Raw genomic sequence first — 25,259 nt, 5'->3', positions numbered from 1 at the left:
CCTCAAGACTCTTTTTCTCGTCTGCCTTGCAACAGCGAAAAGAGTCAGTGAGGTTCATGCCTTCAGCAAGAACATTGGTTTCACGACCGAATCTGCAACATGTTCTTTACAGCTCGGGTTCTTAGCTAAGAACGAACTTCCTTCACGTCCTTGGCCTAGATCGTTTGAAATACCTAGCCTCTCCAACATGGTAGGTAACGAGCTAGAGAGAGTTCTTTGCCCTGTCAGAGCTCTCAAATTTTATCTTAATAGGTCAAAACCTATTCGAGGACAGTCAGAAGCCTTATGGTGTGCCATCAAGAAACCTTCGAGGCCCATGTCCAAGAATGGGGTTTCGTATTATATAAGGCTTCTGATTAGAGAAGCCCATTCTCATTTAAAGGAGGAAGACCTTGCTTTGCTGAAGGTAAGGACCCACGAAGTAAGAGCCGTAGCTACTTCGATGGCCTTTAATAAAAACCGTTCTCTGCAGAGCATAATGGATGCAACCTATTGGAGGAGCAAGTCAGTGTTTGCATCATTTTATCTTAAAGATGTCCAGTCTCTTTACGAGAACTGCTACACCCTGGGACCATTCGTAGCAGCGAGTGCAGTAGTAGGTGAGGGCTCAGCCACTACATTCCCTTAATCCCATAACCTTTTTTTTTAACCTTTCTCTTGAATACTTTTATTGTTGTTTTTATGGTTGTTACGGTAGGCTAAGAAGCCTTCCGCATCCTTTTGATTTGGCGGGTGGTCAATTCATTCTTGAGAAGCGCCTGGGTTAGAGGTTGTGTAGAGGTCCTTTAGTAGGGGTTGCAGCCCTATATACTTTAGCACCTTTGAGTTGATTCAGCCTCCAAGAGGAACGCTGCGCTCAGTAAGGAAGACGAACTTAAAAAAGAGGCAGAGTAACGGTTCAAGTCGACTTCCTTACCAGGTACTTATTATTTCATTGTTATTTGAGATAACTGTTATATGAAATAGGGATACTTAGCTATCCTTTAATCTTGTACACTGGTTTTCACCCACCCCCCTGGGTGTGAATCAGCTACATGATTATCGGGTAAGTTTAATATTGAAAAATGTTATTTTTATTAGTAAAATAAATTTTTGAATATACTTACCCGATAATCATGATTTAATTGACCCTCCCTTCCTCCCCATAGAGAACCAGTGGACCGAGGAAAAATTGAGGAGGTGTCAACAAGAAGTACTGTAGTACCTGGCCACAGGTGGCGCTGGTGAGTACACCCCCTTCTAGTATTGTGATAGCTGGCGTATCCCTCCATAGAATTCTGTCGGGCAACGGAGTTGACAGCTACATGATTATCGGGTAAGTATATTCAAAAATTTATTTTACTAATAAAAATAACATATTCCTAATCTGGATATTAATTTCTGACAATGTTGTTCTGGTAGTTCTTTATGCATGTTCCATAAGATTTTTCATAATACTGACCATCCTTTGCATTCTTACCATCCCAGACTCTACTATCCTGTATGAAGTTAATTCTAAAAGCCTTGCCTTATTCATCATATGGTTCAACACTAAACAATGTTCTAGAAGTTTTATTCCTGCTGTGACCAGATTGTGGAATAATCTTCATAATCAAGCAGTGGAATCAGTGGAACTTCAAAAGTTTATAATTGTAGTAAAAGTTTTTAAACATCTGACTTAGCCGGTAGTTATATATATAGCTATACGTCCCTGACGTCCGGCAGAAATTTCAAAACTTGCAGCAATCGCAGATTGGGTAGCCAGGTGTACCACCTGCGCGCCCCTAGCGAGGTACCTGGAACCATTCCATGATTCCTCAGATCTTCCCTGCCGCTCACGCCGGCAACATCATTGGATTTTTCACTCGCTGTAACCTGTATAATTGCAGTCATCTTGGTGATGTACAATTCACTGTTGGCTTTTGATAGTTGGGTTTTATTTTGACTGAGAGTAGTGGTTGGGTTATGATCGATATGTTCATAACTTGAAAGGGGTAGGATTAGGAGTTTTTTCCACCTACTGTAAAAATAACGAACTTACTCTTAAAAACATGATGGTGGTAGGTAAACACTCCGCCAACACTATGACGTCACATTCATATGACGTAATCTACGTAGTTACTACGTAGTATGACTTTCATATTCATTTCTTTTTCTATGCAGAGAATGAAAAGTAAAATTCTACTTACAAACCAAAAGTATTTACGTTTTTATAATATAATAGGAATATATTATTTTTAAGAATATATTTGTCCTATTAGTATACTTTATTTAGATACTCAATTTTCAGAGTTTAAATAAAACTAGCGTACAGTTAAAGTTACGCTGCGTAGTTCTGGCATAAGGAAAGCTGACATAATGAAAGAATTCATTGAAGTCAGCTTCCTTATCTCGAAGTAAAATCAATACAGTCTCACAAATTACTTTGTATCGTTATTTATTTTTGTTTTCGATATTGGGATTTCTAATATTAATCAAATAACCTATTGCATTCTCATTGAAGCCCTAGGCGGAAGAGTAATATTTCTTGCAGCGGGCAGTTCTATTTATGGTCTTATGTGAAAGAGTATAAAAAGTGCAATTTTCAGTGCTAAATTAGTGCAGTGAATTTAATCTGTCAGTGTAGGGTGCATCTGCTCGACCCTGTCGTTATCCTAGCCTTAGACCTCTTCCAAGCTCCCCAACCCCTGGGAGAAGGAATGTCGATCGGTGAAAGGAAACGAGAGGCGTTAGCGCTCGAGCAGACGTCCCCTGGAGCGTTCATGTTGTCGCTTCCCAGAACGCTCGCCCTCGCCGTAGGAAAGGCGAGGTAAAAGTGTTATCTTCGCCGTCGGTTGATTCAGCTCACAGACAGGGCTGTCGTCTTACGTATTTCCCTTCCTTCTAGACAAGAAGAGAGTTGCTTGTCATGTCGCCGAGCATTTAGATGCTCAACACCATAAGCTAGCGTCAAGAAGGACGCCAAGCGTTAAGGAATGGACTACATCACGCCAAGCGTCGAGTAGCTGGAAGTCATGACACGTAACACCGAGCGTCAGAGCATTGGACGGCAAGCGTGACGTCATCGAGCTTCCAGCAGGACGTCATTGAACAGCAAGCGTGACGTCATCGAGCTTCCAGCAGGACGTCGAGCGTCCAGCACTACTAACGATGCTGTAAGGGTTTGACACAATGTTTGGAACTGAGTGCAACTTCTTTGTCTCTCTTGTTGGATGAGCGAATGTACGTGACGCCGAGTGTCAAGCATAGTTCCGAGCATCTAAATCGCGAACGTCATTGTTCCGAGAGTCACGTGGCACACCGAGCTTCACGTGGCACCGAGCGTCAAGCAGTTGCATGGCGTCTAGCGTCCAGCAGTTGGACTTGACGTCGAGTGTCAAGCAGTTAGACGTGACGCCGAGCGTCAAGCAGTTGCATGGCGTCAAATGTCCAGCAGTTGGACTTGACGTCGGGTGTCAAGCTTGACAACGAGCATCAAGCAGTTAGACGTGACACCGAACGTCAAGCAGTTAGACGTGACGTCGAGCATCAGGACTCGGACGCCTTGATTACACCATTTGAGCCGAACGTCGACATCGTGAGCGTCTTAGTTCCGATCGTAATGCCCGCGAGCGTCTAGCGTTGGAACATAGTTACTCCAGGCGCTATAACTGAAAAGATATAGAGAAAAATATTAACTGGAAGGAAATTATTTTCACACACCAAGACCGCCTGTACAGACTCTTGGTGTCTGATGGAGGGCGAGAAATAAACCCGTAAAAGTAAGTAATAATCTTGGACCCATTGAGGCCAGAATTACAGGACCTTAAGGAGTTATCTCCTAGGAAACAAGACGTCTCTACCTCGGTTAGAGACTTGTAGGAGGAAGGGATCGACGATCTCCTTTCCCCTATTTATCTTTTAGAGGTATTCTCGTAGGAGAAGATTCTAAGATCCTTCATCCTTCTGTTGACTTATAGAAACTCATGAGAGTTTTTTCTGAAGAGTTTCCGAATTATTTGGTGCCTGCTGCTCCTCGATCCCCGCCTTCAGAGTTTATGCTAGGGAAGGCGTCGAAGGAGTCTCTTTTTACAAGATGGTGCTGTCCCGATCATCTAAAAAGAGCTTTGAGGATGATGGGAGACTGGATACAACCCTAGAATATCCAGGGTAATACTGTTTTTCTCTTTTCCCTCGGCTAAATTGACATCCAGATCTAGTGTTTGGTTCGAGACGGGAGAAGTTCTCAGCTTGGGAGTTCCTACCTCTGCCCAAGGAGATTTTTCGAGTCTAGTAGACGCTCTGCATCGGATGGCCTTAAGAAGGACCAAATACTCTGGTCAACGTCAGAGCTTGATCATCCTCTCAAAGGCGTCTTCAAAGCTTTTGAAGTATTCTTTTTCCTTGCCTGGACTCTGGGAGCCTTGGGGAAGAAGGTTTCTGCCTTGAAGGATGTTGACTCTGATAGTCTCAGCCTCATTATGTCAAGCATGAATAAAGCCTTAAAGAATTGTTCCAATGAGTTAAGAAAAGAGCCCAAATGTGTTCTTTTCTGTCCATTGGGGTTACACCCATTCAGAAGTCAGAATTGAGGTACGCACTCCCCCCTTTTTTATTCCTCTCTTCTTCCTCAAGAGTTGGTCAAAGAGGTCTCTTCCACTTTAACCCTAAAGGTCACACAAGATTTGGTGTCTAAATCAGCAAGGAAGGTTCTGCATACTTTTTTCTCTAAACCGCACAGACAACAGTAGGAGCCAGACTAAACAACTTCTGGCAAGCCTGGGAGAGGAGAGGAGCAGACCTTTGGTCAGTACTATTTCTAAGGAGGGATGCGAATTCTTTTTGCTAGTGAAACCTCCTTTAATAGTAACTCCCATAGACCTCTCTGCCAGATACAGAGAGGAGCCAAAGAGACAGGCTATGCAACATCAAATATCTCTCTTCTTGGAGAAGGAGGCTATTGACCGATCCTGGATTTAAGTGCTCTCAACGCCTTCGTTCAGAAGACAAAGTTCTCCATGGAGACATCGAAATCAGTCCTAGCAGCAGTAAAAAAGGATGACTGGATGGTCTCTTTAGACCTCCAGGATGCTTTCTTCCACATCCTCATCCATGCAAACTTCAAGCAATACCTGAAGGTTCGTGTATAGGAGGAAGTTGTCCAGTTTTGGGCTCTTTGTTTCGGCCTAAGCACCACCCCTCAATAGATGGTGTGTCTGCTAGGACCTGTCGTTCTTCTAACCATAGACCTTTTCCAATCTCCCCAATCCCTGGGAGAAGGAATGTCGAATGTTCTAACCGTAGACCTCTTCCAAGATCCCCAACCCCTGGGAAAGGAATGTCGACCATAGACCTCTTCCAAGCCCCCCAGCCTTGGGGAGAAGGAATGTCAAACGGCAAAAGGAAACGAGATGCTTTAGCTCCCGAGCAGTTGTCACCTCGAGCATACCTGTTGACGCTTTCCAAGACGCTTGCCTTCTTATAGGGAAGGTGAGGTTAAAGTTTTTTCGTCAACTTCGGATGACGCAGCGCCCAGACGAGGCTGGTGTCAAGTTTCCAGACCTCTGAAGAGGAAGATGGACATGGTCAATCAGCGTCCTATCATGACTCCGCAAGCTACTGGTTGTAGGTTTTGGAGCAGTCCTGAGCGTTTTCATTCTACCGAAGAAAGCTTTCCCACCAAATGTCCTTTAAGGACGTCGGCAACTGTCAAGAAATGTCCAACTCACCCAGTTGCAGGACAGTTGTCTGAGTCTGGCATGACCTCGGTTCATGCTCCTCCTCCACCATCAGACTGGTTATCGTCCTCTGGACGCTCTGTGCGCTCTTTAAACGGCGGAGAAAACTAGCTTGTGGTAGATGTGACGTCTCCTGTACCACAACAAGTGGACCCTAATTTTAATATGCTGCAAGATATACAACAGAAACTCTTCGCTCAAGAAGCTTCACACCTGGACGCCGAGCGTCGTAAGGCTTCTAGTCGAGAGGTTCTTGACGACGAACATCGTTACAACTCCATCGTTAAATGGCGTGTTTCAGCCGCTTCAACCAAAAGGAGTCAAGAAGCCAGATGTGATGTCGAGCGTCCAGCTAACGTGACGTCGAGCGTCCAGCAGGACGTGACGTCGAGCGTCCAGTTTAAACGTGACGTCGAGCGTCCAGTTTAAACGTGACGTCGAGCGTCCAGTTTTAACGTGACGTGGAGCGTCCTGCAAGACGTGACTTTGAGCATCCTGCAAGACGTGACGTCGAGCGTCAATCGGGACGCGACGTCGAGCATCAAGCAGAACGCAACGTTGAGCGTCAAACAGCTCGTGACATGGACGTGTACACATTTCCACCGTTCAAAATTCATTACAAAGTGATGCAAAAAGTTTGGGTCACACGAAGGGACCAGATTGACTCTAGTGGCCCACTTTTGGCCCTCAAGAAAGTGGTTCACAGAGGTTCTGGAATGGATGGTAGACACTCCAAGCAGCCTTTCATTAAGAGTAGTTCTACTCAAACAACCCCACTTGGAAAGATACCATCAACAATCTCCAAGCTCTTCATCTAACTGTTTTCAGATTATCGGAAAACTCACAAGAGCTAGAGGTTTTTTGGAAGAGGCAGCTAGGGCTATTGCAAGAGCAAGAAGGACGTCTATCTTCTAGGTTTACCAATCCAAGTGGGAAGTTTTTAGAGAGTGGTGCAGAGTCAACTCTGTTTCCTCGTCCAGTACCTCTATAATTCAGATTGTTGACTTCCTGTTATATCTTCGAAGGAAACGTAATTTTTTCATCCTCTACCATCAAGGAATACAAGAGTATGTTAGCAACCGTATTCAGGCCAACACTTGGTCCTTTCTAATGTTAAAGACCTTCAGGAACTTCTCAAATCATTTGAAACATCAAAGCAATAGTTCCAGGATTCACCAGCTTGGAATCTGGATATAGTCCTGAAGTTCATTAAGAGTGACAGGTTTGAGCCCTTGCATTCAGCTTCATTTAAGGACCTCACAATGAAAAGACTATTTGTTCCAACACAGAGACTTAAGCTTACCTCGAACCACTTTCTTAGGAGTTACCTGGAACCTCCTCTCAAATGACCAGAGTTTTGCGTAGTTTACCCTACTCCCGTTTTCTGTAATGGTAGGCCTAGCGGAAGGATACGTGCCCTAAGGGCAAACCCGAGGTAGGCCACATGGGAGTCTGGCGATAGCTAAAAGAGTCAGTGGGATTCATGCTTTTAGTTAAAACGTTGGTTTTCTTGAGATACAAAGTTATCGGCTCATTGCAATTAGGCTTTCTCGCCAAGAATGAACGCTCTTCTCAACCTTGGCCCATGGCTTTTGAGTTTCCGAACCTTTCGGATGTGGTTGGCGAGGAGTTGGAGAAGGGTCCTGTGTCCAGTAAGAGCCCTGAATTTCTTCCTGGACTGAACGGAAAAGTTGCGAGGCAAGGCAGAAGCTCTTTGGTACTCGGTCTAAAAGCCCTCTACAGAGGTCGAAGAATGCACTTTCATTCTTCATCAAGCTCTTGATAAGAGAAACTTATGCACATTGCAGTAAGGCAGACCGCAAGCGTTTAAAAGTCAGACGCATGAAGTTAGAACTGTAGCAACTTCGGTGGTCTTCAGGCAGAATAGATCGTTGCAGAGCATTATGGACACAACCTTTTGGAGAAGTAAATCTGTGTTCGCTTCACATTATTTAAAACTTGTCCAGACTCTTTATGAGGACTGCTTCACTCTGGGACCATTAATAATAACGAGTGCAGTAGTGGGGGAAGGATCCACCACTACATTCCCATAATCCTAATACCCTTTTCTTCTCTTGGAACTTTTGTATTTTTATGGTTGTTCGTGGAGATTCCGACAGTCTTCCACAATCATTGATTTTAGTCAGGTGGTCAATTTGTTCCTTGAGAGCGCCCAGAACAAGGGTATTGGAGGAGGTCCTGTCACATGGAGGTTTTTAGACCGGTTTGACAGCTCCTAGAGGTCTTCAGCTCCCTGGGTGGATCGCTGGATCTCATAAGGAAAGCGGACATAATAAAAGAATTCATTGAAGTCAGCTTCCTTATCAGGTACGAACCCTTAAGCTTGTTTATTAACTCTTAAGTAAAATTCCAACAATGTTGGCTGTCACTGACACCAAAGGTGTCAATCAGCTATATATATAACTACCGGCTAAGTCAGATGTTTAAAAATGATATTTTCATGATAAAATAAATTTTTGAACATACTTACCCGGTAGTTATATATAATTTAATTCCCACCCTCCTCCCCTCTAGAGACTATAGGCATGGAAGATCTGAGGAATCATGGAATGGTTCCAGGTACCTCGCTAGGGGCGCACAGGTGGTACACCTGGCTACCCAATCTGCGATTGCCGCGAGTTTTGAAATTTCTGCCGGACGTCAGGGACGTATAGCTATACAGTGGAACCTCTACACACGAACGTATCTACTGTACATCCAAATTTTCTAACATCCGAAGTTAAAATTCGAGCAAATATTTTACTCTACACCCGAATTTTATTTTGACACATGAAGTAAACATTACGCCATTGAGCGTAGAGTGCTCAGTTCTCTATTCTTGTGTGTATCGTGTGGTTGTCCTCTGTTTGGTCTGCTATTAACAGTGCTTATTTTCTTCCTTTTCTCACATTTCCTTTTTGATTTTACCTATAATCATGGTGCCTAAGAAGCTAAGTTTCAGTACAGGAAGAAGGCAATTCTTTCATTAGAATTGAAGCAAGAAATTATAGAAAAACATGAGAGCAGTGTGCATGTGAGTGCTACTGTATGGCTAAACAATATGGCCGGAATAGGCCTATGATCTCGAGGATCATCAAGCTGAAGGCAGCCATTAAAGCAAATAACCATCGAAGGGGATCACCATTATTACAAGACATCTTAGCAATACCCTGGAAGAGATAGAACGCCTTTTGTTGATAGGGATAAAGGACAAAGAGATTGTTGGCAACAATCATTTGCGAGAAGGGCCAGCGTGATGAACAGAAAGAAAGAAAAAAGTGAAGCAAAGAAAACCATGATAGCATTAACAAGCTCTTTTGAATAAGACTTCTCTCTTTTTCTGTTTCTCTCTAAACATAGCATTAACATGTTCTTTAAATAAAATATATCTCTCTCTCTCTCTCTCTCTCTCTCTCTCTCTCTCTCTCTCTCTCTCTCTCTCTCTCTCTCTCTCTCTCTCTCTCTCGTTCTTCTTCGCTGTTATAGTGTTAGATACGTCTATTATTTTTTTTTCCGAGAGAGAGAGAGAGAGATTAAACAAAAATGTGTTTAGAGTACATATGATTTTTAACAGCGTCAACGAGTTGAAAAACAATTAAATGTAACTAAGAAAGTAATAACAGCTAATCTGAATTTCTTTATTAACTAAAACAAATATTGATACAAACACACTCATGTGCGTATGCACAAACACACACACAGGGGCAAAAATTGCTACGCAGTAAGAGAGACGGTTGGGGAGGAGGTAGAGATGGTGACTGCGATAACATACCGTAACTCGTCACTGAAAGTGATGAAAATAATAAATCAAAAGAAAAAAAATGTAAAAAATATGAAATATAAAAATAAAAAAAAAAATAAATAAGCTAAGTTAGATTAAAATTTCCGTAGTGTAAGTTACGGTATGTTATCGCAGTCACCATCTCTACCTCCTCGCCGATCGTGTCTCCTCGTGCGTGTGTGTGTGTTTGCGCATACGCACACGAGTGTGTTTGTATCAATATTTGTTTTAGTTAATAAAGGAATTCAGATTCGCTGATATTGTTTTTTTAGTTACATTTAACTGTCTTTCAACTCGTTAACGCTGTTAAAAATCATATGTACACAACACATTTTTGTTTAATCTCTCATTTTTGTTTAATCTCTCTCTCTCTCTCTCTCTCTCTCTCTCTCTCTCTCTCTCTCTCTCTCTCTCTCTCTCTCTCTCTCTCTCTCTCAGAAAAAATTAAGTAGACATCTCTAACACTAACAGTGAAGAAGAACGAGAGAGAGAGTATTTATTTAAAGAACACGTTAACACCATGTCTACCTTCTCGCCGATCGTCCGTCTCCTGCTGGCGTAGCAAATCCTACACCTGCGTTGGCCTGTCTCTAAGGTGAAGTGGCAATAAAACACATTTTTTATTTATTTCTTTATAATTATCTTTTTTACATGCTTCTTTCATATTATGCAGTTATATTATTGTTATGTGTAATTATTTGTAGCCATTTATTAAGGATTTATTATGGGTTTTTAGGCTGAGGAACGAATTAAATGAATTACCATGTATTCTTATGGGAAAATTCGTTTCTACATCTGAACATTTTCTACATCCGAAGTTGGTTGTGGAACGAATTAAATTCGTATGTAGAGGTACCACTGTATATATAACCACCGGCTAAGTCAGATGTTTAAAAACTTTTACTACAATTATAAACTTTTGAAGTTCCACTGATTCAACTGCTTGATTATGAAGATTATTCCACAATCTGGTCACAGCTGGAATAAAACTTCTAGAACATTGTTTAGTGTTGAACCATATGATGGATAAGGCAAGGCTTTTAGAATTAACTGCATACCCAGTACTACATGCAGGATAGTATGAATGCAAAGGATGGTCAGTATTATGAAAAATCTTATGGAACATGCATCAAGAACTAACTAAACCATGGTGCCAGGGACGTACTGTACAGTATATCTATATATATAACTAACGGGTAAGTATGTTCAAAAATTTATTTTATTATGAAAATATCATTTTAAATATTTAACTTAGCCGGTGAATATATAATAGCTGCAACTCTGCGGCTCGACAGACAACATACTTAAAAAACTCGCGAGCGATCGCTATGCAGGTTGCGGGTGTGCCCACCAGCGCCAACTGTCGGCCAGATACCACTCTTGGATGTAAACAAAACCTTCAATTCTTCTCTGTCGACGTTGGCGACAAGACGTACTTTTACTCGCTGTAGAACCTGGAGTTTTCCCATCATATTTGGTGAAGTACTTTAATTTGGTTTGAGCTTTCGCAGTACAGGTGTTTTTCTTCAAAATAAACCCTTGAACTCTTTTTTGAATCGGATTATTTGTTGATGACTTAGATCGTTTTTTGGAATTTTCCTTTGACTAATTCAAAATGGCTGACCCTTCTCAAGTTCCTAAGTTTCGAAAGTGTAATGCTAGGGACTGTAATAGGCGTCTTCCAAAGGCTTCTCTCGACCCTCACACTGTTTGTTCCAATTGTCGGGGTAAAACCTGCCAATTGGGAGATCGGTGTGAGGAATGCGTGGGCCTTTCGGAATTCGATTGGATCGAATTTGATAAATATACACGCAGACTAGAGAGAGATAGGGTAAGGAGAAGTTCTTCTAGGTCCGTAGATTTTTCCTCTCCACATGCCCCTGAACCTAATACTTCCCCTGTAGTGGTTGTTCCTAACCCCCCTCCTAGCACTCAGGAACCGTCTATGCAAGACATGATGCGTGCTATCCATGCCTTGGGGGAGAGAGTTGAGGCTTTAGCAAGTGACCGTAACCAACTCATGGCAGACGTGAAGGAACTCAAGTGCCAAAGTGCCACGGCGGAAAGTGGGAAAGTGCCTAGTGTTACGCAAAGTGTTGTGAACAGTGTTGCGACCGAGGGTTCGTCTGTTCGTGCCTGTCGTCCACCTAGTCCGGGACCTCTTGCAAGCTCCCAAGCCCAGGGGAGAAGCAATGTCGTACGACTCATGGGTTCGAGAGGCCTTGATCAGCGAACAGACGTTCCCTCTTTGGTATCAGGCGTATCTCGTCAAGATCGCCCCTACCTTAAGACGAGAGAGCCCTTTTTTACCTCGTCGTCCGAAGGCGTTTCACGTAAGAAACCTTGGACCCAGGTCTCTAGACCTTTAAAACGCAAGTCGGTCCCTTCAGGACAAGTCCAACGTCCCGGATGTAGCCACTGGGACAGTTCGGACCCGTTGCCGTCATCTGATGACTGCTCGCCTCCTAAGAGAGGCAGAGTTGTGCCGTCTCAGTCGCTAACCCCGTCTGTTACCGCACCCGCTTCCGTAGACCCTAAATGGGTGTTACTGCAAGACATGCAGTCTAAGCTTGCGTCCCTTATGGAGGACTTCAACGCAGAGAAGGTTTCCGTTGAACCTACTGGCCGTCAGCCATCCAAGCGTTCTGTTGTGCGTCCTGTTGACGTTGATGTAGCTTTCTCGCGTCAACCAGTTGGGGTTGTACCTCCCCCGATGCGATCCCGTGTGGATTTCCAGCCGCACGTTGACGTTAGGCAACTCACTGATGCGACTGGTGACGTTCAGGACGGTCACCAACCATCAAAGTTGACTTGTTTTGACGCGGTGCGTCAACCTCCGCAACCCAGTATGGTGTTGACTGCACAACCCAGACGGTCTAAACAGTCTCGGGTGGATGCTGTGCGTCCCCGCGCACCTGTTGTTGTTGACAGTTCCCAGACTGTTCAGCAGTTTCAGGACGCTGCGTCCTGCTCCGTCACGTATGCACCAGTGCGGCCGGATGCTGCGAGTCAAACGTTGCCCACCCCTTTGCCGTTTTCTCATCAGTTATCAGATGAGGAACTGTCAGATGAGGACGTTGCTGAACCACAGCCTGAGGATCAGCCTTCAGAATTAGATGAGCCTAAAGCAGTTCCACCTTCTATGGACTTTAGAAAAGTCATGCTTGTGTTTAAAGAGTTGTTCCCTGAACACTTTATCTCTGTGGCTCCTCGTTTGCCGCCGTCTGAGTTCGTTTTAGGCGTTCCTGCTGCCATGCCAGCCTTTACGAAACTCGTTCTTTCTCGCTCATCCAAGAGAGCTTTACGGCTGTTAGGCGATTGGTTAGAAACCAAGAGGAGTTTAGGGAAGACGGCCTTTGCCTTCCCCCCATCTAAGCTCGCGTCTAGATCGAGCGTCTGGTATGCCACGGGAGAAGTTCTCGGCTTGGGAGTTCCTGCCTCTGCCCAGGGCGACTTCTCAAGTCTTGTAGACTCTCCCCGCCGCCTTGCCATGAGACGTGCGAAGACTAGTTGGTCATCCTCGGACCTGGACCACCTTCTTAAAGGCATCTTTAGGGCGTTTGAAGTTTTTAACTTCCTGGACTGGTGTTTGGGAGCCCTGAGTAGGAAAATCTCATCTGCCGATAGGGATGTTTCCTTACTCATTATGTCCTGCATGGACAAGGCCGTCCGCGATGGATCCAACGAGCTTGCCGCTTCTTTCACGTCCGGAGTCCTAAAGAAACGTGAGTCTCTGTGATCTTTTCTTTCAGCAGGAGTGACGCCATGCCAAAGATCTGAGCTACTCTTTGCGCCCTTGTCTAAGTGCTTGTTTCCTGAAGTCTTAGTTAAGGAAATTGCCTTGTCTTTAGTGCAGAAGGACACCCACGATTTAGTTGCGTCCTCGGCTCGCAAAGCTCCCCCTTTGCCTGCTTTGTCTGCTAGACCTAGGATAGACACTCCAGCATCCAGGTTTATTCCGCCCTTTCGTGGCAGAGCCCCCAGCAGGGGAGGTGCTCGTGCCGAAGGGAAGAGAGGAAAGAAGAAAGGATCCAAGTCCTCGCGGGGCAGAGTCTGACTGCCCGCAACTTCAGACAGCAGTAGGTGCCAGTCTCAAGAACTTCTGGCAAGCCTGGGAGAAGAGAGGCGCAGATCAACAATCTGTGAGGTTGCTCAGAGAGGGGTACAAAATCCCTTTTGTACGCAGACCTCCTCTAGCGACGTCCCCCATCGATCTCTCTCCCAGGTACCGAGAGGAAGCAAAGAGACAAGCCCTGAAACTGGAAGTGTCTCTTTTACTAGAGAAGGGAGCGGTGGTCAAAGTCTCGGACCTTCAATCACCGGGGTTTTACAACCGTCTCTTCCTAGTATCAAAGAAGACAGGAGGTTGGAGACCGGTGCTAGACGTCAGTGCTCTGAATGTCTTTGTCACAAAGACGAAATTCACCATGGAGACCACAAAGTCAGTCTTAGCAGCGGTCAGAAAGGGAGACTGGATGGTCTCTCTCGACCTAAGGGACGCTTACTTCCACATCCCCATTCACTCAGATTCCCAACCTTTTCTGAGATTCGTCTTCGACGATGTGGTGTACCAGTTTCGGGCCCTGTGCTTTGGCCTAAGCACGGCTCCTCTCGTGTTTACGAGGCTTATGAGGAATGTGGCAAAATTCCTCCACTTATCGGACATCCGAGCCTCCCTTTATTTGGACGACTGGCTTCTCAGAGCCTCTTCCAGTCATCGCTGTCTGAAGGATCTCAATTGGACTCTAGATCTGACCAAGGAATTGGGACTCCTAGTCAACTTGGAAAAGTCCCAACTGATCCCATCCCAAACTATTCTGTATTTAGGGATGAAGATTCACAGTCCAGTTTTTCGGGCTTTTCCGTCGGCCCCCAGAATAGATCAAGCCCTGCTCGTCATCCAGAAGATGTTGAAGAAAGAACGTTGCTCAGTCAGGAATTGGATGAGTCTGGTAGGAACGCTATCATCCCTGGAGCAATTTGTCTCGCTAGGAAGGCTACACCTCAGACCTCTACAATTCCATCTAGCTTTTCACTGGAAAAAGGACAAGACGCTAGAGGCGGTCTCGATCCCGATTTCCGAAAAGATAAAGACTTGTCTGACTTGGTGGAAAGACAATATCAGTCTACGAGAGGGTCTTTCCCTAGCAGTTCTGAAACCCAAACACGTTCTCTTCTCAGACGCATCGGACTTGGGCTGGGGCGCGACGCTGGATGGTCGGGAATGCTCAGGTCTGTGGAACTCGAGTCAGAGGAGCATGCATATCAACAGCAAGGAGCTTTTGGCGGTTCATCTGGCCTTGATAAGCTTCGAGAATCTCCTTCGAGGCAAGGTGGTGGAGGTCAACTCGGACAACACCACGGCCTTGGCGTACATTTCCAAACAGGGAGGTACCCACTCACTGACTCTGTACGAGATCGCAAGGGACCTGCTTATCTGGTCAAAAGATCGCGTGCGCGGACGGGATGCCGAATGCATTTTTGCCGAAGGACAAGAAGCAGAAGCCAGGAAGCCGAACGGACAGAATGCCGAACAGACATAATGCCGAAAGGACACAATGCCTAACAGACGTTAAGTCGAACGGACAAAATGCCGAATACTGCTACGACTAAATGTAATTATAAGCAAATATATATATTTTTTTTCCTTTAGTCCAGTAAGAAAATCAATGATTATTTTTTTTTTATTCAGAACACCTGTAAAAGACAAAAGGACGTAGGCCTGAAATAAAAGTAAAATGCTTGATAATCATTTTATTTTTACAATATACTACATACAATATGTGTTTATTTAAAAGATAAAATGTGTCGGCTGGGTTAAAAAAAGTTAAAAACCTACATAGTATAATGTATAAGAGAAAAATAGAATATTTTAAAATTGTGAGCTAAAGACCGTAAAAAAGTTAATCCTTCATCCTTATCATAAGAACAAAATATGGATTTTATCCTATCGTTAATGGCATCGTATTTCTTGTTAAGTCGTGTTATATCAATCCCTGCAAAAGCTTGTTCAATTAGAATTTCATTACATGCTTGTTCATTTCTGATAACCTTTAGTAATTTGGCGAATGTTGGATGCGTTATGTTGATTCTCTTTTTAAATGCCTGATGCCAGCCTTCAAGGGAATTGTTTGTTCTCGGTAAATCATTATTAACGCGAGTGTGAACAGACCACAAATCAACATCAAACAGTGGTTTCCTCCTTCGACCTCGCTGGATTATCCCTAACCATGTACTTTCAAAGTAAACCAAAAAATCACTTAACAATTCATCCGTTTCAGCATCTAAGATATTTACCAATTCGTTAAATAATTCATGTACATCTGCGGGTGGAACGAAGGCAAGTGCTTGTAACTGCTTGATAAAATGTGCGTTATTGGGTTCAACATACCACTGCTGTAGACCACAAGACTGGATGTTTCGCCATAAACATTGGCCAAAATGAAAAAAACAACCTGATAAAAATGTATTAGGAAAGTTTTTTTTAATGCTATTTATTGTTGCTCTTTCGAAATCAACAGTTATTGAATCAGGATCCTGAACACCTTTGCTTTTTAAAAATCCAAAAATTTCGTCATACGTTTTTTCTTCTTTGTTACTAGCAATACAATATACCAGTGGCAAGGTTTTACTTTTTGAAACAATGGCATGTAAAGTATAAAGCTGCTTGCCTAAAGGAGCGGAGTCAAATGTGCCATCGGCAAACCATGCTCGTTTTTTAGATAATAATTCCAAGTTAGTTTCTGTCGATAAAATTGTAACGGAGGTGGTTTCATAAAGACGAAAATTCTCGCCACGGCTTGTCTTATCCAAGTCTTCACTTTCTTCATTCTTTCTTGCTCGTCTTACCATTCTTGCAAGTGTTTCTCTTTTAGGTATAGAACCAGCAATGCTGAGTGGCAGTTCTTCCCAGACTTTATTAATTATGCGGCTTGTTACCTCTTCTGTTTGTTCTGCTGAATTCTTCATTACATCCAAAGATTTTAAAATTATATTATGAGCACCGTCAGGAGGATGTGAATGTTCTGAAGCCTGTCCATGTTCGACATCACTAATCGTTCTAATTCTTGCATTGCTCTCTTTTTGTCTCTCACATCTCCAGTAAGTAGTTGCTTTAACAGTTTTATCGACATCGTATGAATATCCATTATGAAGTAACTTTCGGCCACCACGTCCTGTCTTGGTAAATTCCATGGTTAAACTGGCTTTTTTAAACAAATAAATTCCATAGTGAAATTCGAGTAAAGGAAAAAAATATAAATATAAATAACTACAGAGCATGAATAGTAAACTAGCATATTGTTACTTAAAGAAGTAGTTAAATAGTAATTATCAAATTAGTTAAAAGTTAAAGTTGGAAGAAGAAAACAATCTTAAATACGGTATTTTCTTATTTTTTTATCCATTAACGATACTTATCATTTACATAATAATTTTCTTTTTTATTTATGGCTGAAAGATTAAGTGATTGAAAGAATGAATAGATAAATGAAAGAAATCATTTATCAATTTGCAAGAGAGATATTTATATAGAGTATATAAAAAGAGATATAGTCATTATTCGGCATTTTGTCCGTTCGACTTAACGTCTGTTAGGCATTGTGTCCTTTCGGCATTATGTCTGTTCGGCATTCTGTCCGATCAGCTTCCTGGCTTCTGCTTCTTGTCCTTCGGCAAAAATGCATTCGGCATCCCGTCCGTGTACCAAAGATCGAGGCATCTCCCTAGTTACGAGGTTCATCCAGGGCGACTTGAACGTCCTAGCAGATTGTCTCAGTCGGAAAGGGCAAGTAATTCCAATCGAATGGACCCTCCACAAGGATGTGTGCAAGAGACTTTGGGCGACTTGGGGTCAACCCACCATAGATCTCTTTGCAACCTCGCTGGCCAAGAGGCTTCCAATCTATTGCTCTCCAGTCCCAGACCCAGCAGCAATTCATATAGATGCCTTTCTCCTAGATTGGTCACACCTAGATCTTTACGCATTCCCACCATTCAAGATTGTCAACAAGGTACTGCAGAAATTCGCCTCTCACGAAGGGACAAGGTTGACGTTAGTTGCTCCCCTCTGGCCCGCGAGAGAATGGTTCACCGAGGTACTTCGATGGCTGGTAGACTTTCCCAGAAGTCTTCCTCTAAGAGTAGACCTTTTACGTCAGCCTCACGTAAAGAAGGTACACCAAAGCCTCCACGCTCTTCGTCTGACTGCCTTCAGACTATCGAAAGACTCTCGAGAGCTAGAGGCTTTTCGAAGGAGGCAGCCAGTGCGATTGCTAGAGCGAGGAGAGCTTCTACCATTAGAGTTTACCAATCGAAGTGGGAAGTCTTCCGAGACGGGTGCAAGTCAGTTTCCGTATCCTCGTCCAGTACCTCTGTAGCCCAAATAGCTGATTTTCTCTTATACCTGAGAAAAGTTCGCTCCCTTTCAGCTCCTACGATCAAGGGCTACAGAAGCATGTTGGCCTCGGTCTTCCGGCATAGAGGCTTAGATCTTTCCAACAATAAAGATCTGCAAGACCTCCTTAAGTCTTTTGAGACCTCTAAGGAACGTCGTTTGGCTACACCTGGGTGGAATTTAGACGTGGTCCTAAGATTCCTCATGTCAGACAGGTTTGAGCCTTTACATTCAGCCTCCCTGAAAGATCTCACTCTTAAGACTCTTTTCCTGGTATGCTTGGCCTCGGCTAAAAGAGTCAGTGAGCTTCATGCCTTCAGCAAGAACATCGGGTTTTCGTCAGAAAAAGCTACTTGTTCTCTGCAGCTTGGTTTCCTAGCCAAGAATGAGCTGCCTTCTCGTCCTTAGCCTAAATCTTTCGATATTCCTAGCTTATCGGAGATCGTAGGCAATGAACTAGAAAGAGTATTATGCCCTGTTAAGTTCTACTTAGCTCGTACTAAACCTTTACGAGGCAAATCTGAAGCGTTATGGTGTTCGGTTAAGAAACCATCCTTACCTATGTCAAAGAATGCTTTGTCATATTTTATCAGATTGTTAATACGAGAAGCTCATTCACACTTGAGTGAGGAAGACCGATCTTTGCTTAAGGTTAAGACGCACGAGGTTAGAGCTGTAGCAACTTCCGTGGCCTTTAAGCAAAATAGATCTCTGCAAAGTATCATGGACGCAACCTATTGGAGAAGCAAGTCAGTGTTCGCGTCATTTTACTTGAAAGATGTCCAGACTCTTTACGAGAACTGCTACACACTGGGACCATTCGTAGCAGCGAGTGCAGTAGTGGGTGAGGGCTCAACCACTACAATTCCCTAATTCCATATCCTTTTAATCTGTCTCTTGAAATGTTTTTTAATGTTGTTTTTATGGGTTGTCCGGAAGGCTAAGAAGCCTTTTGCATCCTGGTTGATTTGGCGGGTGGTCAAAGTCATTTCTTGAGAGCGCCCAGATTAGGGATTTGATGAGGTCCTGTTGTATGGGTAGCAGCCCTTGATACTTCAGCTCCTGGGAGTCTGTCAGCATCCTAAGAGGATCGCTGGGCTCCGTAAGGAAGACGTACTTACAAGGCAGAGTAATCGTCTAAGTCGACTTCCTTACCAGGTACCTATTTATTTTGGTTTTGTTATATTGATAACTGTCAAAATGAAAAAACTCTTAGCTTATACGATGTAAACATATTTAACTCTGGTCTCTACCCACCTCCTTGGGTGTGAATCAGCTATTATATATTCACCGGCTAAGTTAAATATTTAAAAATGATATTTTAATTATAAAATAAATTTTTGAATTTACTTACCCGGTGAATATATAAATTAAACGACCCTCCCTTCCTCCCCAATAGAGACGCAGTGGGACGAGAAGAATTGAAGGTTTTGTTTACATCCGAGAGTGGTATCTGGCCGACAGTTGGCGCTGGTGGGCACACCCGCAACCTGCATAGCGATCGCTCGCGAGTTTTTTAAGTATGTTGTCTGTCGAGCCGCAGAGTTGCAGCTATTATATATTCACCGGGTAAGTATATTCAAAAATTTATTTTATAATTAAAATATCATTTTTCATGTTGAGTAGGTTGACATGAGTCTCATTTAATAGTTTATATATGACAGATCTGTTTTAATGTTACTCATCTTGAAATATTTGATATTTTTTATCCATTACTTATGTATACTGTATATATAGTTTATTTGATATTCTCTTATATCCTTTCCTTACCGGGATACTTTTTGGTTGGAGCCCTTGGTCTTAAAGCATTCTGCTTTTCCAACCAGGGTTGTATATTGGTTAATAATAATAATAATAATAATAATAATAATAATAATAATAATAATAATAATGATAATAACACAGTATATATACATGCAATATTTTTATAGATACAGTATATATACATGCACTATTTTTATATATACAGTATATATTTCTATAAATTATGTATATATATATATATATATATATATATATATATATATATATATATATATATGTATATATATATATATATATATATATATGTGTGTGTGTGTGTGTGTGTGTTTGTTTGTATGTATTATTTATATGTACAGTATATGTATAAATATTCATATATGTGTTTTTTAATGCAGAACTCAATTTTGTTATAAATATTTTTCAGTGATGCACATGAATTTAATGTATTTTTAAGATTTTTGTTTGATTCTATACTGTATACGTAATAGGGGAAATTATGTTTAACTTTGGAGTCATTTGCTCATGTGTTCTTTTGATACTATAATTCTTTTTTGTTTTTTTCAGCAAGTTGATCTCCTATCAGGTAATGCTGCAGAAGGATTAATGAACAGAACATATGATGTTGTCCATGACAAAGGAACGTATGATGCTATTTCTCTTCATCCAGAAGACCCAGCAGACAAAAGATTATCATACATGAAAAGGGTTCACAGTCTTACTGCTGACAGTGGGATGTTTATCATTACGTCTTGCAACTGGACAAAAGAAGAGTTAGATAAACATTTTCAAAAATGTGAGTGGAAAATTTTTAGTTGTTGGTTTTTAGAGGGATTTTTTCATCAAATTCTGTGTTTCCTTTATTATAGAATAAATTTCATTGTATATAATATTAACCATTTTTACTAAAGCTTTAAGATAAGCCTTACTAATTGAGCAATAAAAATCAAACAAAAGGTCAAAGACTTAGACATTAGAGATTTATCATCTACTCATATAAATGATTTTGGGCAAGGGGTTCTTAAGTTAGCTGTCTAAATTGTTAATGTATAACTAATTTCATTATAGAAAATGAAGGGCATTAACTCTTTTACCCCCAGGCTATTTGAAAATTTCCAACCCTTAACCTCCGGGGTTATTTTTTTTCAAGCACATTTTTCAGTATATTTTTTTTAAAATGCTCTAACAGCCTTAATTTTTGTCATAGAGAGGTCAGGTTGGTCTTATTCTCTTGGAAAATGCCTGATGTTTCTCAAAAAATTATATAAAATATACAAAAAAAAAATTTAAATAGCAGTTTTTTGCAACGACTTACCGGTACGTCCATGGTGGTAAAGGGATGAGTTTTGTGAAACATACCAGTACGTCCCTTGGAGGTAAAAGGGTTAATATCACTAATACACGATAAAAAAGCTGTCCATGAGAACTGCACCCAAATTACAATGTCATCTGCTCTTGTACCGAGGCATTTAGTCAGTCTCATGAGAAAGCAAAATCTTTTGAACAGACCAAACAGTTCTGTGGAAGGTAGCACTGACCAAACACTTAGTATTAAGTATCATGATAATGCCATGGTGAAATTTTTTTATTGTTTGTCACTGTCACCTTTACATAGATACTGCTACCAGAGGCAAACTTAAGCCTGCTCTACTAGTTTATTATGCAGATTCTTTTAAGCTCTGGAATCCATAAACCAGAATGATGCCTTATCGCAGATATTGTCACATCTAACATTGAATATACATATTCTTAAAGCTTATCTGCCACTTTTGTTCCAAATGTTTTAGTTCAACATAATACAACTTTAAGTAAATACAATTTATGACTAATGTTGCAGTTGAAATCCATTTTCAAGACAAGGTTAAAAGTTATGAATCTTCAACTATGCTGGTAAACTAGAAACTTTAACTTTACTTCACATAGTGGTCGTTATTCCTGTGTTGAGATTAAAGACAGCAAAGCCAAGATCGGAAAACAGAAAACTTCCCTATTAAAACCCCTGTATGATCCAGTGCCTGGTCACTGTCACCTGTTGCTAACGCGCTCAACTCATTTTCTTACTAATAGTATGCTGGGGATTAGATCTGTATTCCAGAAGGTTAAGATATTGTTATTGGTCAAGTATTATTCATTTCGTAATTTTCGATATATTTGTATTAAATCCAGTTGCTCATTAGGCTACCTATATTCTTGCTTATATTTATGCATTACTTGTCCATTTATTTTTTTTTATGAGAAGAGGACCTTCTTCCTTTACACAGTACGATGGGTTTATATAAAATTCAATACGCATAAGCAATATTTGTTATTGTTATTAAATACCCAACTGCGTATATCGACATTAGAATGTGACTTATCCTAATAAGACTTTACACATTTACAAAAGGCAAGTTAAAGTTAGAAATTTGATGTATATGTTGTATAATACTGCAACATAGCTTGTAGAAGATGTGAAAGACATGCATCTGAAATAGAACCTTTGCTTAAGACTAGATTATAAAAAGCGAGAGGTTAAGTGTTGGGTGGTCTAGTATTGTCTTAGGCTTATGAAGAGTCATGTTACTCATACCATATAGGCATTTGGGGAGAAAGGATGCTCGGGTCTTTTTCTGCATTTGTTTCTACAGGTTGTATCCTAGAAGAGGCCCTGTTTGTAAAGTACACATGTTCTGCAAGTTGAAATCCTATGTACATACAATGTACAACCTTACCTTGACTTTGTATTGGTAAATGCGAGAAAAATAATGTGCTGACATTGTGCTATTTCATAACAGTCCATTCTTAAGTGTTAATATACACAACAAAGGGTACTCCTAATGTGGCGACAGTATTCCTCTACTGAGCATTTGAAGACTAAAGTAAACAAGTAGCAGACAATAAGCGCACAATGTACTTGCGTCGTCTATTCCCAACATGTTGGACTAAAGAGGGTAAATGCTCTCGGAAATTCATCCAAGTTTCTGATCTTCCAATTACTGTCTTTGTGTTGAGGTTGGCAGTAAGGGGCAAATTTTAATTCCTAAGAGTGTCAGTGAACAAACTGAACACTTCTCTGACCAAAGGAGGTATGCCAGGTGATCCATAGAAATATAGTAAGGGAGAAAGCTAAAATGTAAGGTTACAGCCAATGGTGAAATTATAGTAACAGATATTTGTGGATAGTATATTTAGAATATATTGGTGGTTGATGAAAGATTAACAGCTTAGTGACAGGAATCTTCTTAGTATTTTCAGCACCTTGATCAAATTAGTGAAGCACTTGTGTAAGGCCAGATCACTAGAATGCATTTAAAATACTGACATTCTCACCCAATATACTATACAAATTATTTATCATTTGAGTAGTTATGAATCCTGGTGTTAGAAAGTAACCATGAAAGATGTGACCTACTCCCCTAGTAGATATTCTCTCTCTCTCTCTCTCTCTCTCTCTCTCTCTCTCTCTCTCTCTCTCTCTCTCTCTCTCTCTCTCTCTCTCTCTCTCTCTCTAAATTCAATGTCTTGTATTTTTGTTTTGATTTATTTAGTTATACCTTATTGTATCGGGTAATATTTTGTAATGAAATACTAAAAGTTTCAGGGTATTATAGTAAATGTGTGGGTAAGTTAGGTGATGAACAATATTTAATTCTACAAAATGAATTTAGTCATTATAAAATTTTGTTTTTCAATATTAATCTTACCCGATGATCATGTAGCTGTCAACTCTGTTGCCCGACAGAAATCTACGGTCGGGATACGCCAGCGATCGCTATACAGGTGGGGGTGTACACAACAGCGCCATCTGTGAGCAGGTACTCAAGTACTTCTTGTCAACAAGAACTCAATTTTTCCTCTGTCGTGCCTCCGGCTAGACCTACTTGGATACGCTGTTGATTCTGGAGTTTTTGTTCACGATTTGGTGATGTATTTGCTCTAGAGTTTAGCCTTCGCTATTCAGGAAGCTTTATCATTAGCTTAGCAAGCTTTTGGAATTAATTTGATTTAATTATGGTGACGAAGAGAGTATGGACTCTCTTTCACTTTTAAATGGCCGACCCTTCCCTTAGACGGAAGTGTTGGTGTCGAAGAGAGTATAGACTCTCTTTCACTTTTTATTTTATATCTCTCCGCCATTTATAGGCCTCTTCGATTAACTTTCCTTTTATTATAAACTTATAAAAATTATTTTTTATGTTTGTTTATATGCGACCTTTCCTAATAGTAGGCGGTCCTTACTTGGAACCGAAGTTAATTAACATTGAGCTCGTCATATCGTTTTTCCTGTTAAGAATTTATGCTATTTTAATTTTAATGTTTTTGCTAGAATTTCTTTGATAGTCTCGTACTGTTTTCAAAGATGAACTAACGTTTAGTTTAGTCTCCGCAGTTGTTGACGTTCAGAACGTTCAACTTGCGCTCTATCGTTACGATAGAGAGAGAGTATTTCACGGTTTCACGTTGCAGTAAGAGTAAACCGATTCTAGCGTTTCGTTCATTCTTTCTTAGCTTAAATGGTTTTAATTCTAATAAAGGAACTTTTTATTTGGGAAACCTTTCAGTTTTTTTCCTTTAACAAATAATATGTTTTAACGATATATATAATTGGGCTCATCTCTCAGGTTCTAAGTCAAGAGAGAGAGAGAGAGAGATAGAGACGGAGGGAGAGAGAGGAGGATAAACGTTTCGTTCAAGCGGGTAACGTTGTTCTCGTTTTTTGCTCTTCTCCCTAGTCGATATAGGGGAAGAAGGTAAAACGTTTCTAGAGTTTTATTCTTGTTCCCAGGCTTTATGCGGTGAGAGATTTTAAACGTAGTTTATTTGATCTAGTGTTTAGTCTCTTTTCCAGCCACTGAATTCTTTATCTTTCATTATGTTTTTCTGTTACATTGTAATACTGTTTTCGCAATTACTACCTTTTAATGAAGGATAGGATTGCGTGTTTCAGGTACAAACCACTTAAAGTTTCGAGTTCAGTGAAATAAGTGCAAACAGAAAATCAAAAGTGATAAAGTGATATGCGCAAAGTGTTACAGTGTTGCGTTCGAGGGTTCGTCTGTTCGTGCCAGTTGTTCACCTAGTCCGATACCTCTTACAAGCTCCCAAGCCCAGGGGAGAAGTAATGTCGAAGGACTTATGGGTTCCTCAGGCCTTGATCGACGAACAGACGTTTCCCTCCGTGGTTTCGGGTGTATCTACACACGTTGCCGACGTGATCACCCCACCCACACAAAGACGAGAGAGCCCATTTATTCCTCGTCTGCGGAAGAGGTTTCTCGCAGAAACCATGGACCAAATCTTGCAGCTTTTAAGTGCAAGTCGGTCCCTTCCGCGCAAGTCCAACGGCCTAGGTGTAGCCACTGGGTCAGTTCGGACTCGCTGCAGTACGACAACTGCACACCTCCTAAGAGAGGCTAGGTGGTACTGCAACAGGCAGTAACTCCGTCTGTTGCCGCACCAGCTGTTTTAGACCCTCAGTCACAACGGACAGTAGCTCCGTTTGTTGTTGTCTTTCATAGACCCTAGTGGTCCATGCTGCAGACTATACAGTCTCAGCTTGCTCCTTCATGCAGGAGTATCATGCTGGAAGGTTGACAATGCAGCCTGTTAACCTACAACCCGCCGAGGTTGTGCGCTCAGCAGATAC

General features: G+C 41.6%; 1 protein-coding gene across 1 annotated transcript in view; it reads left to right on the top strand.

Annotated features, from left to right (window-relative positions):
- The window catches only part of LOC137639973 (EEF1A lysine methyltransferase 2), a 54,147-nt gene that overhangs the window by 24,267 nt on the left and 4,621 nt on the right, over positions 1-25,259 (top strand). The window contains exon 4 of the mRNA XM_068372305.1: positions 20,201-20,429. Coding sequence (XP_068228406.1) covers positions 20,201-20,429 — 229 coding nt within the window. The remainder of the gene's footprint in view (positions 1-20,200; positions 20,430-25,259) is intronic.

This window comes from Palaemon carinicauda, chromosome 4 (assembly GCF_036898095.1).
Source record: "Palaemon carinicauda isolate YSFRI2023 chromosome 4, ASM3689809v2, whole genome shotgun sequence".
Lineage (NCBI taxonomy): Eukaryota > Metazoa > Arthropoda > Malacostraca > Decapoda > Palaemonidae > Palaemon > Palaemon carinicauda.
Note: the sequence above shows the minus strand (reverse complement) of the source record. Positions and strands in the feature narration are given on the sequence as shown.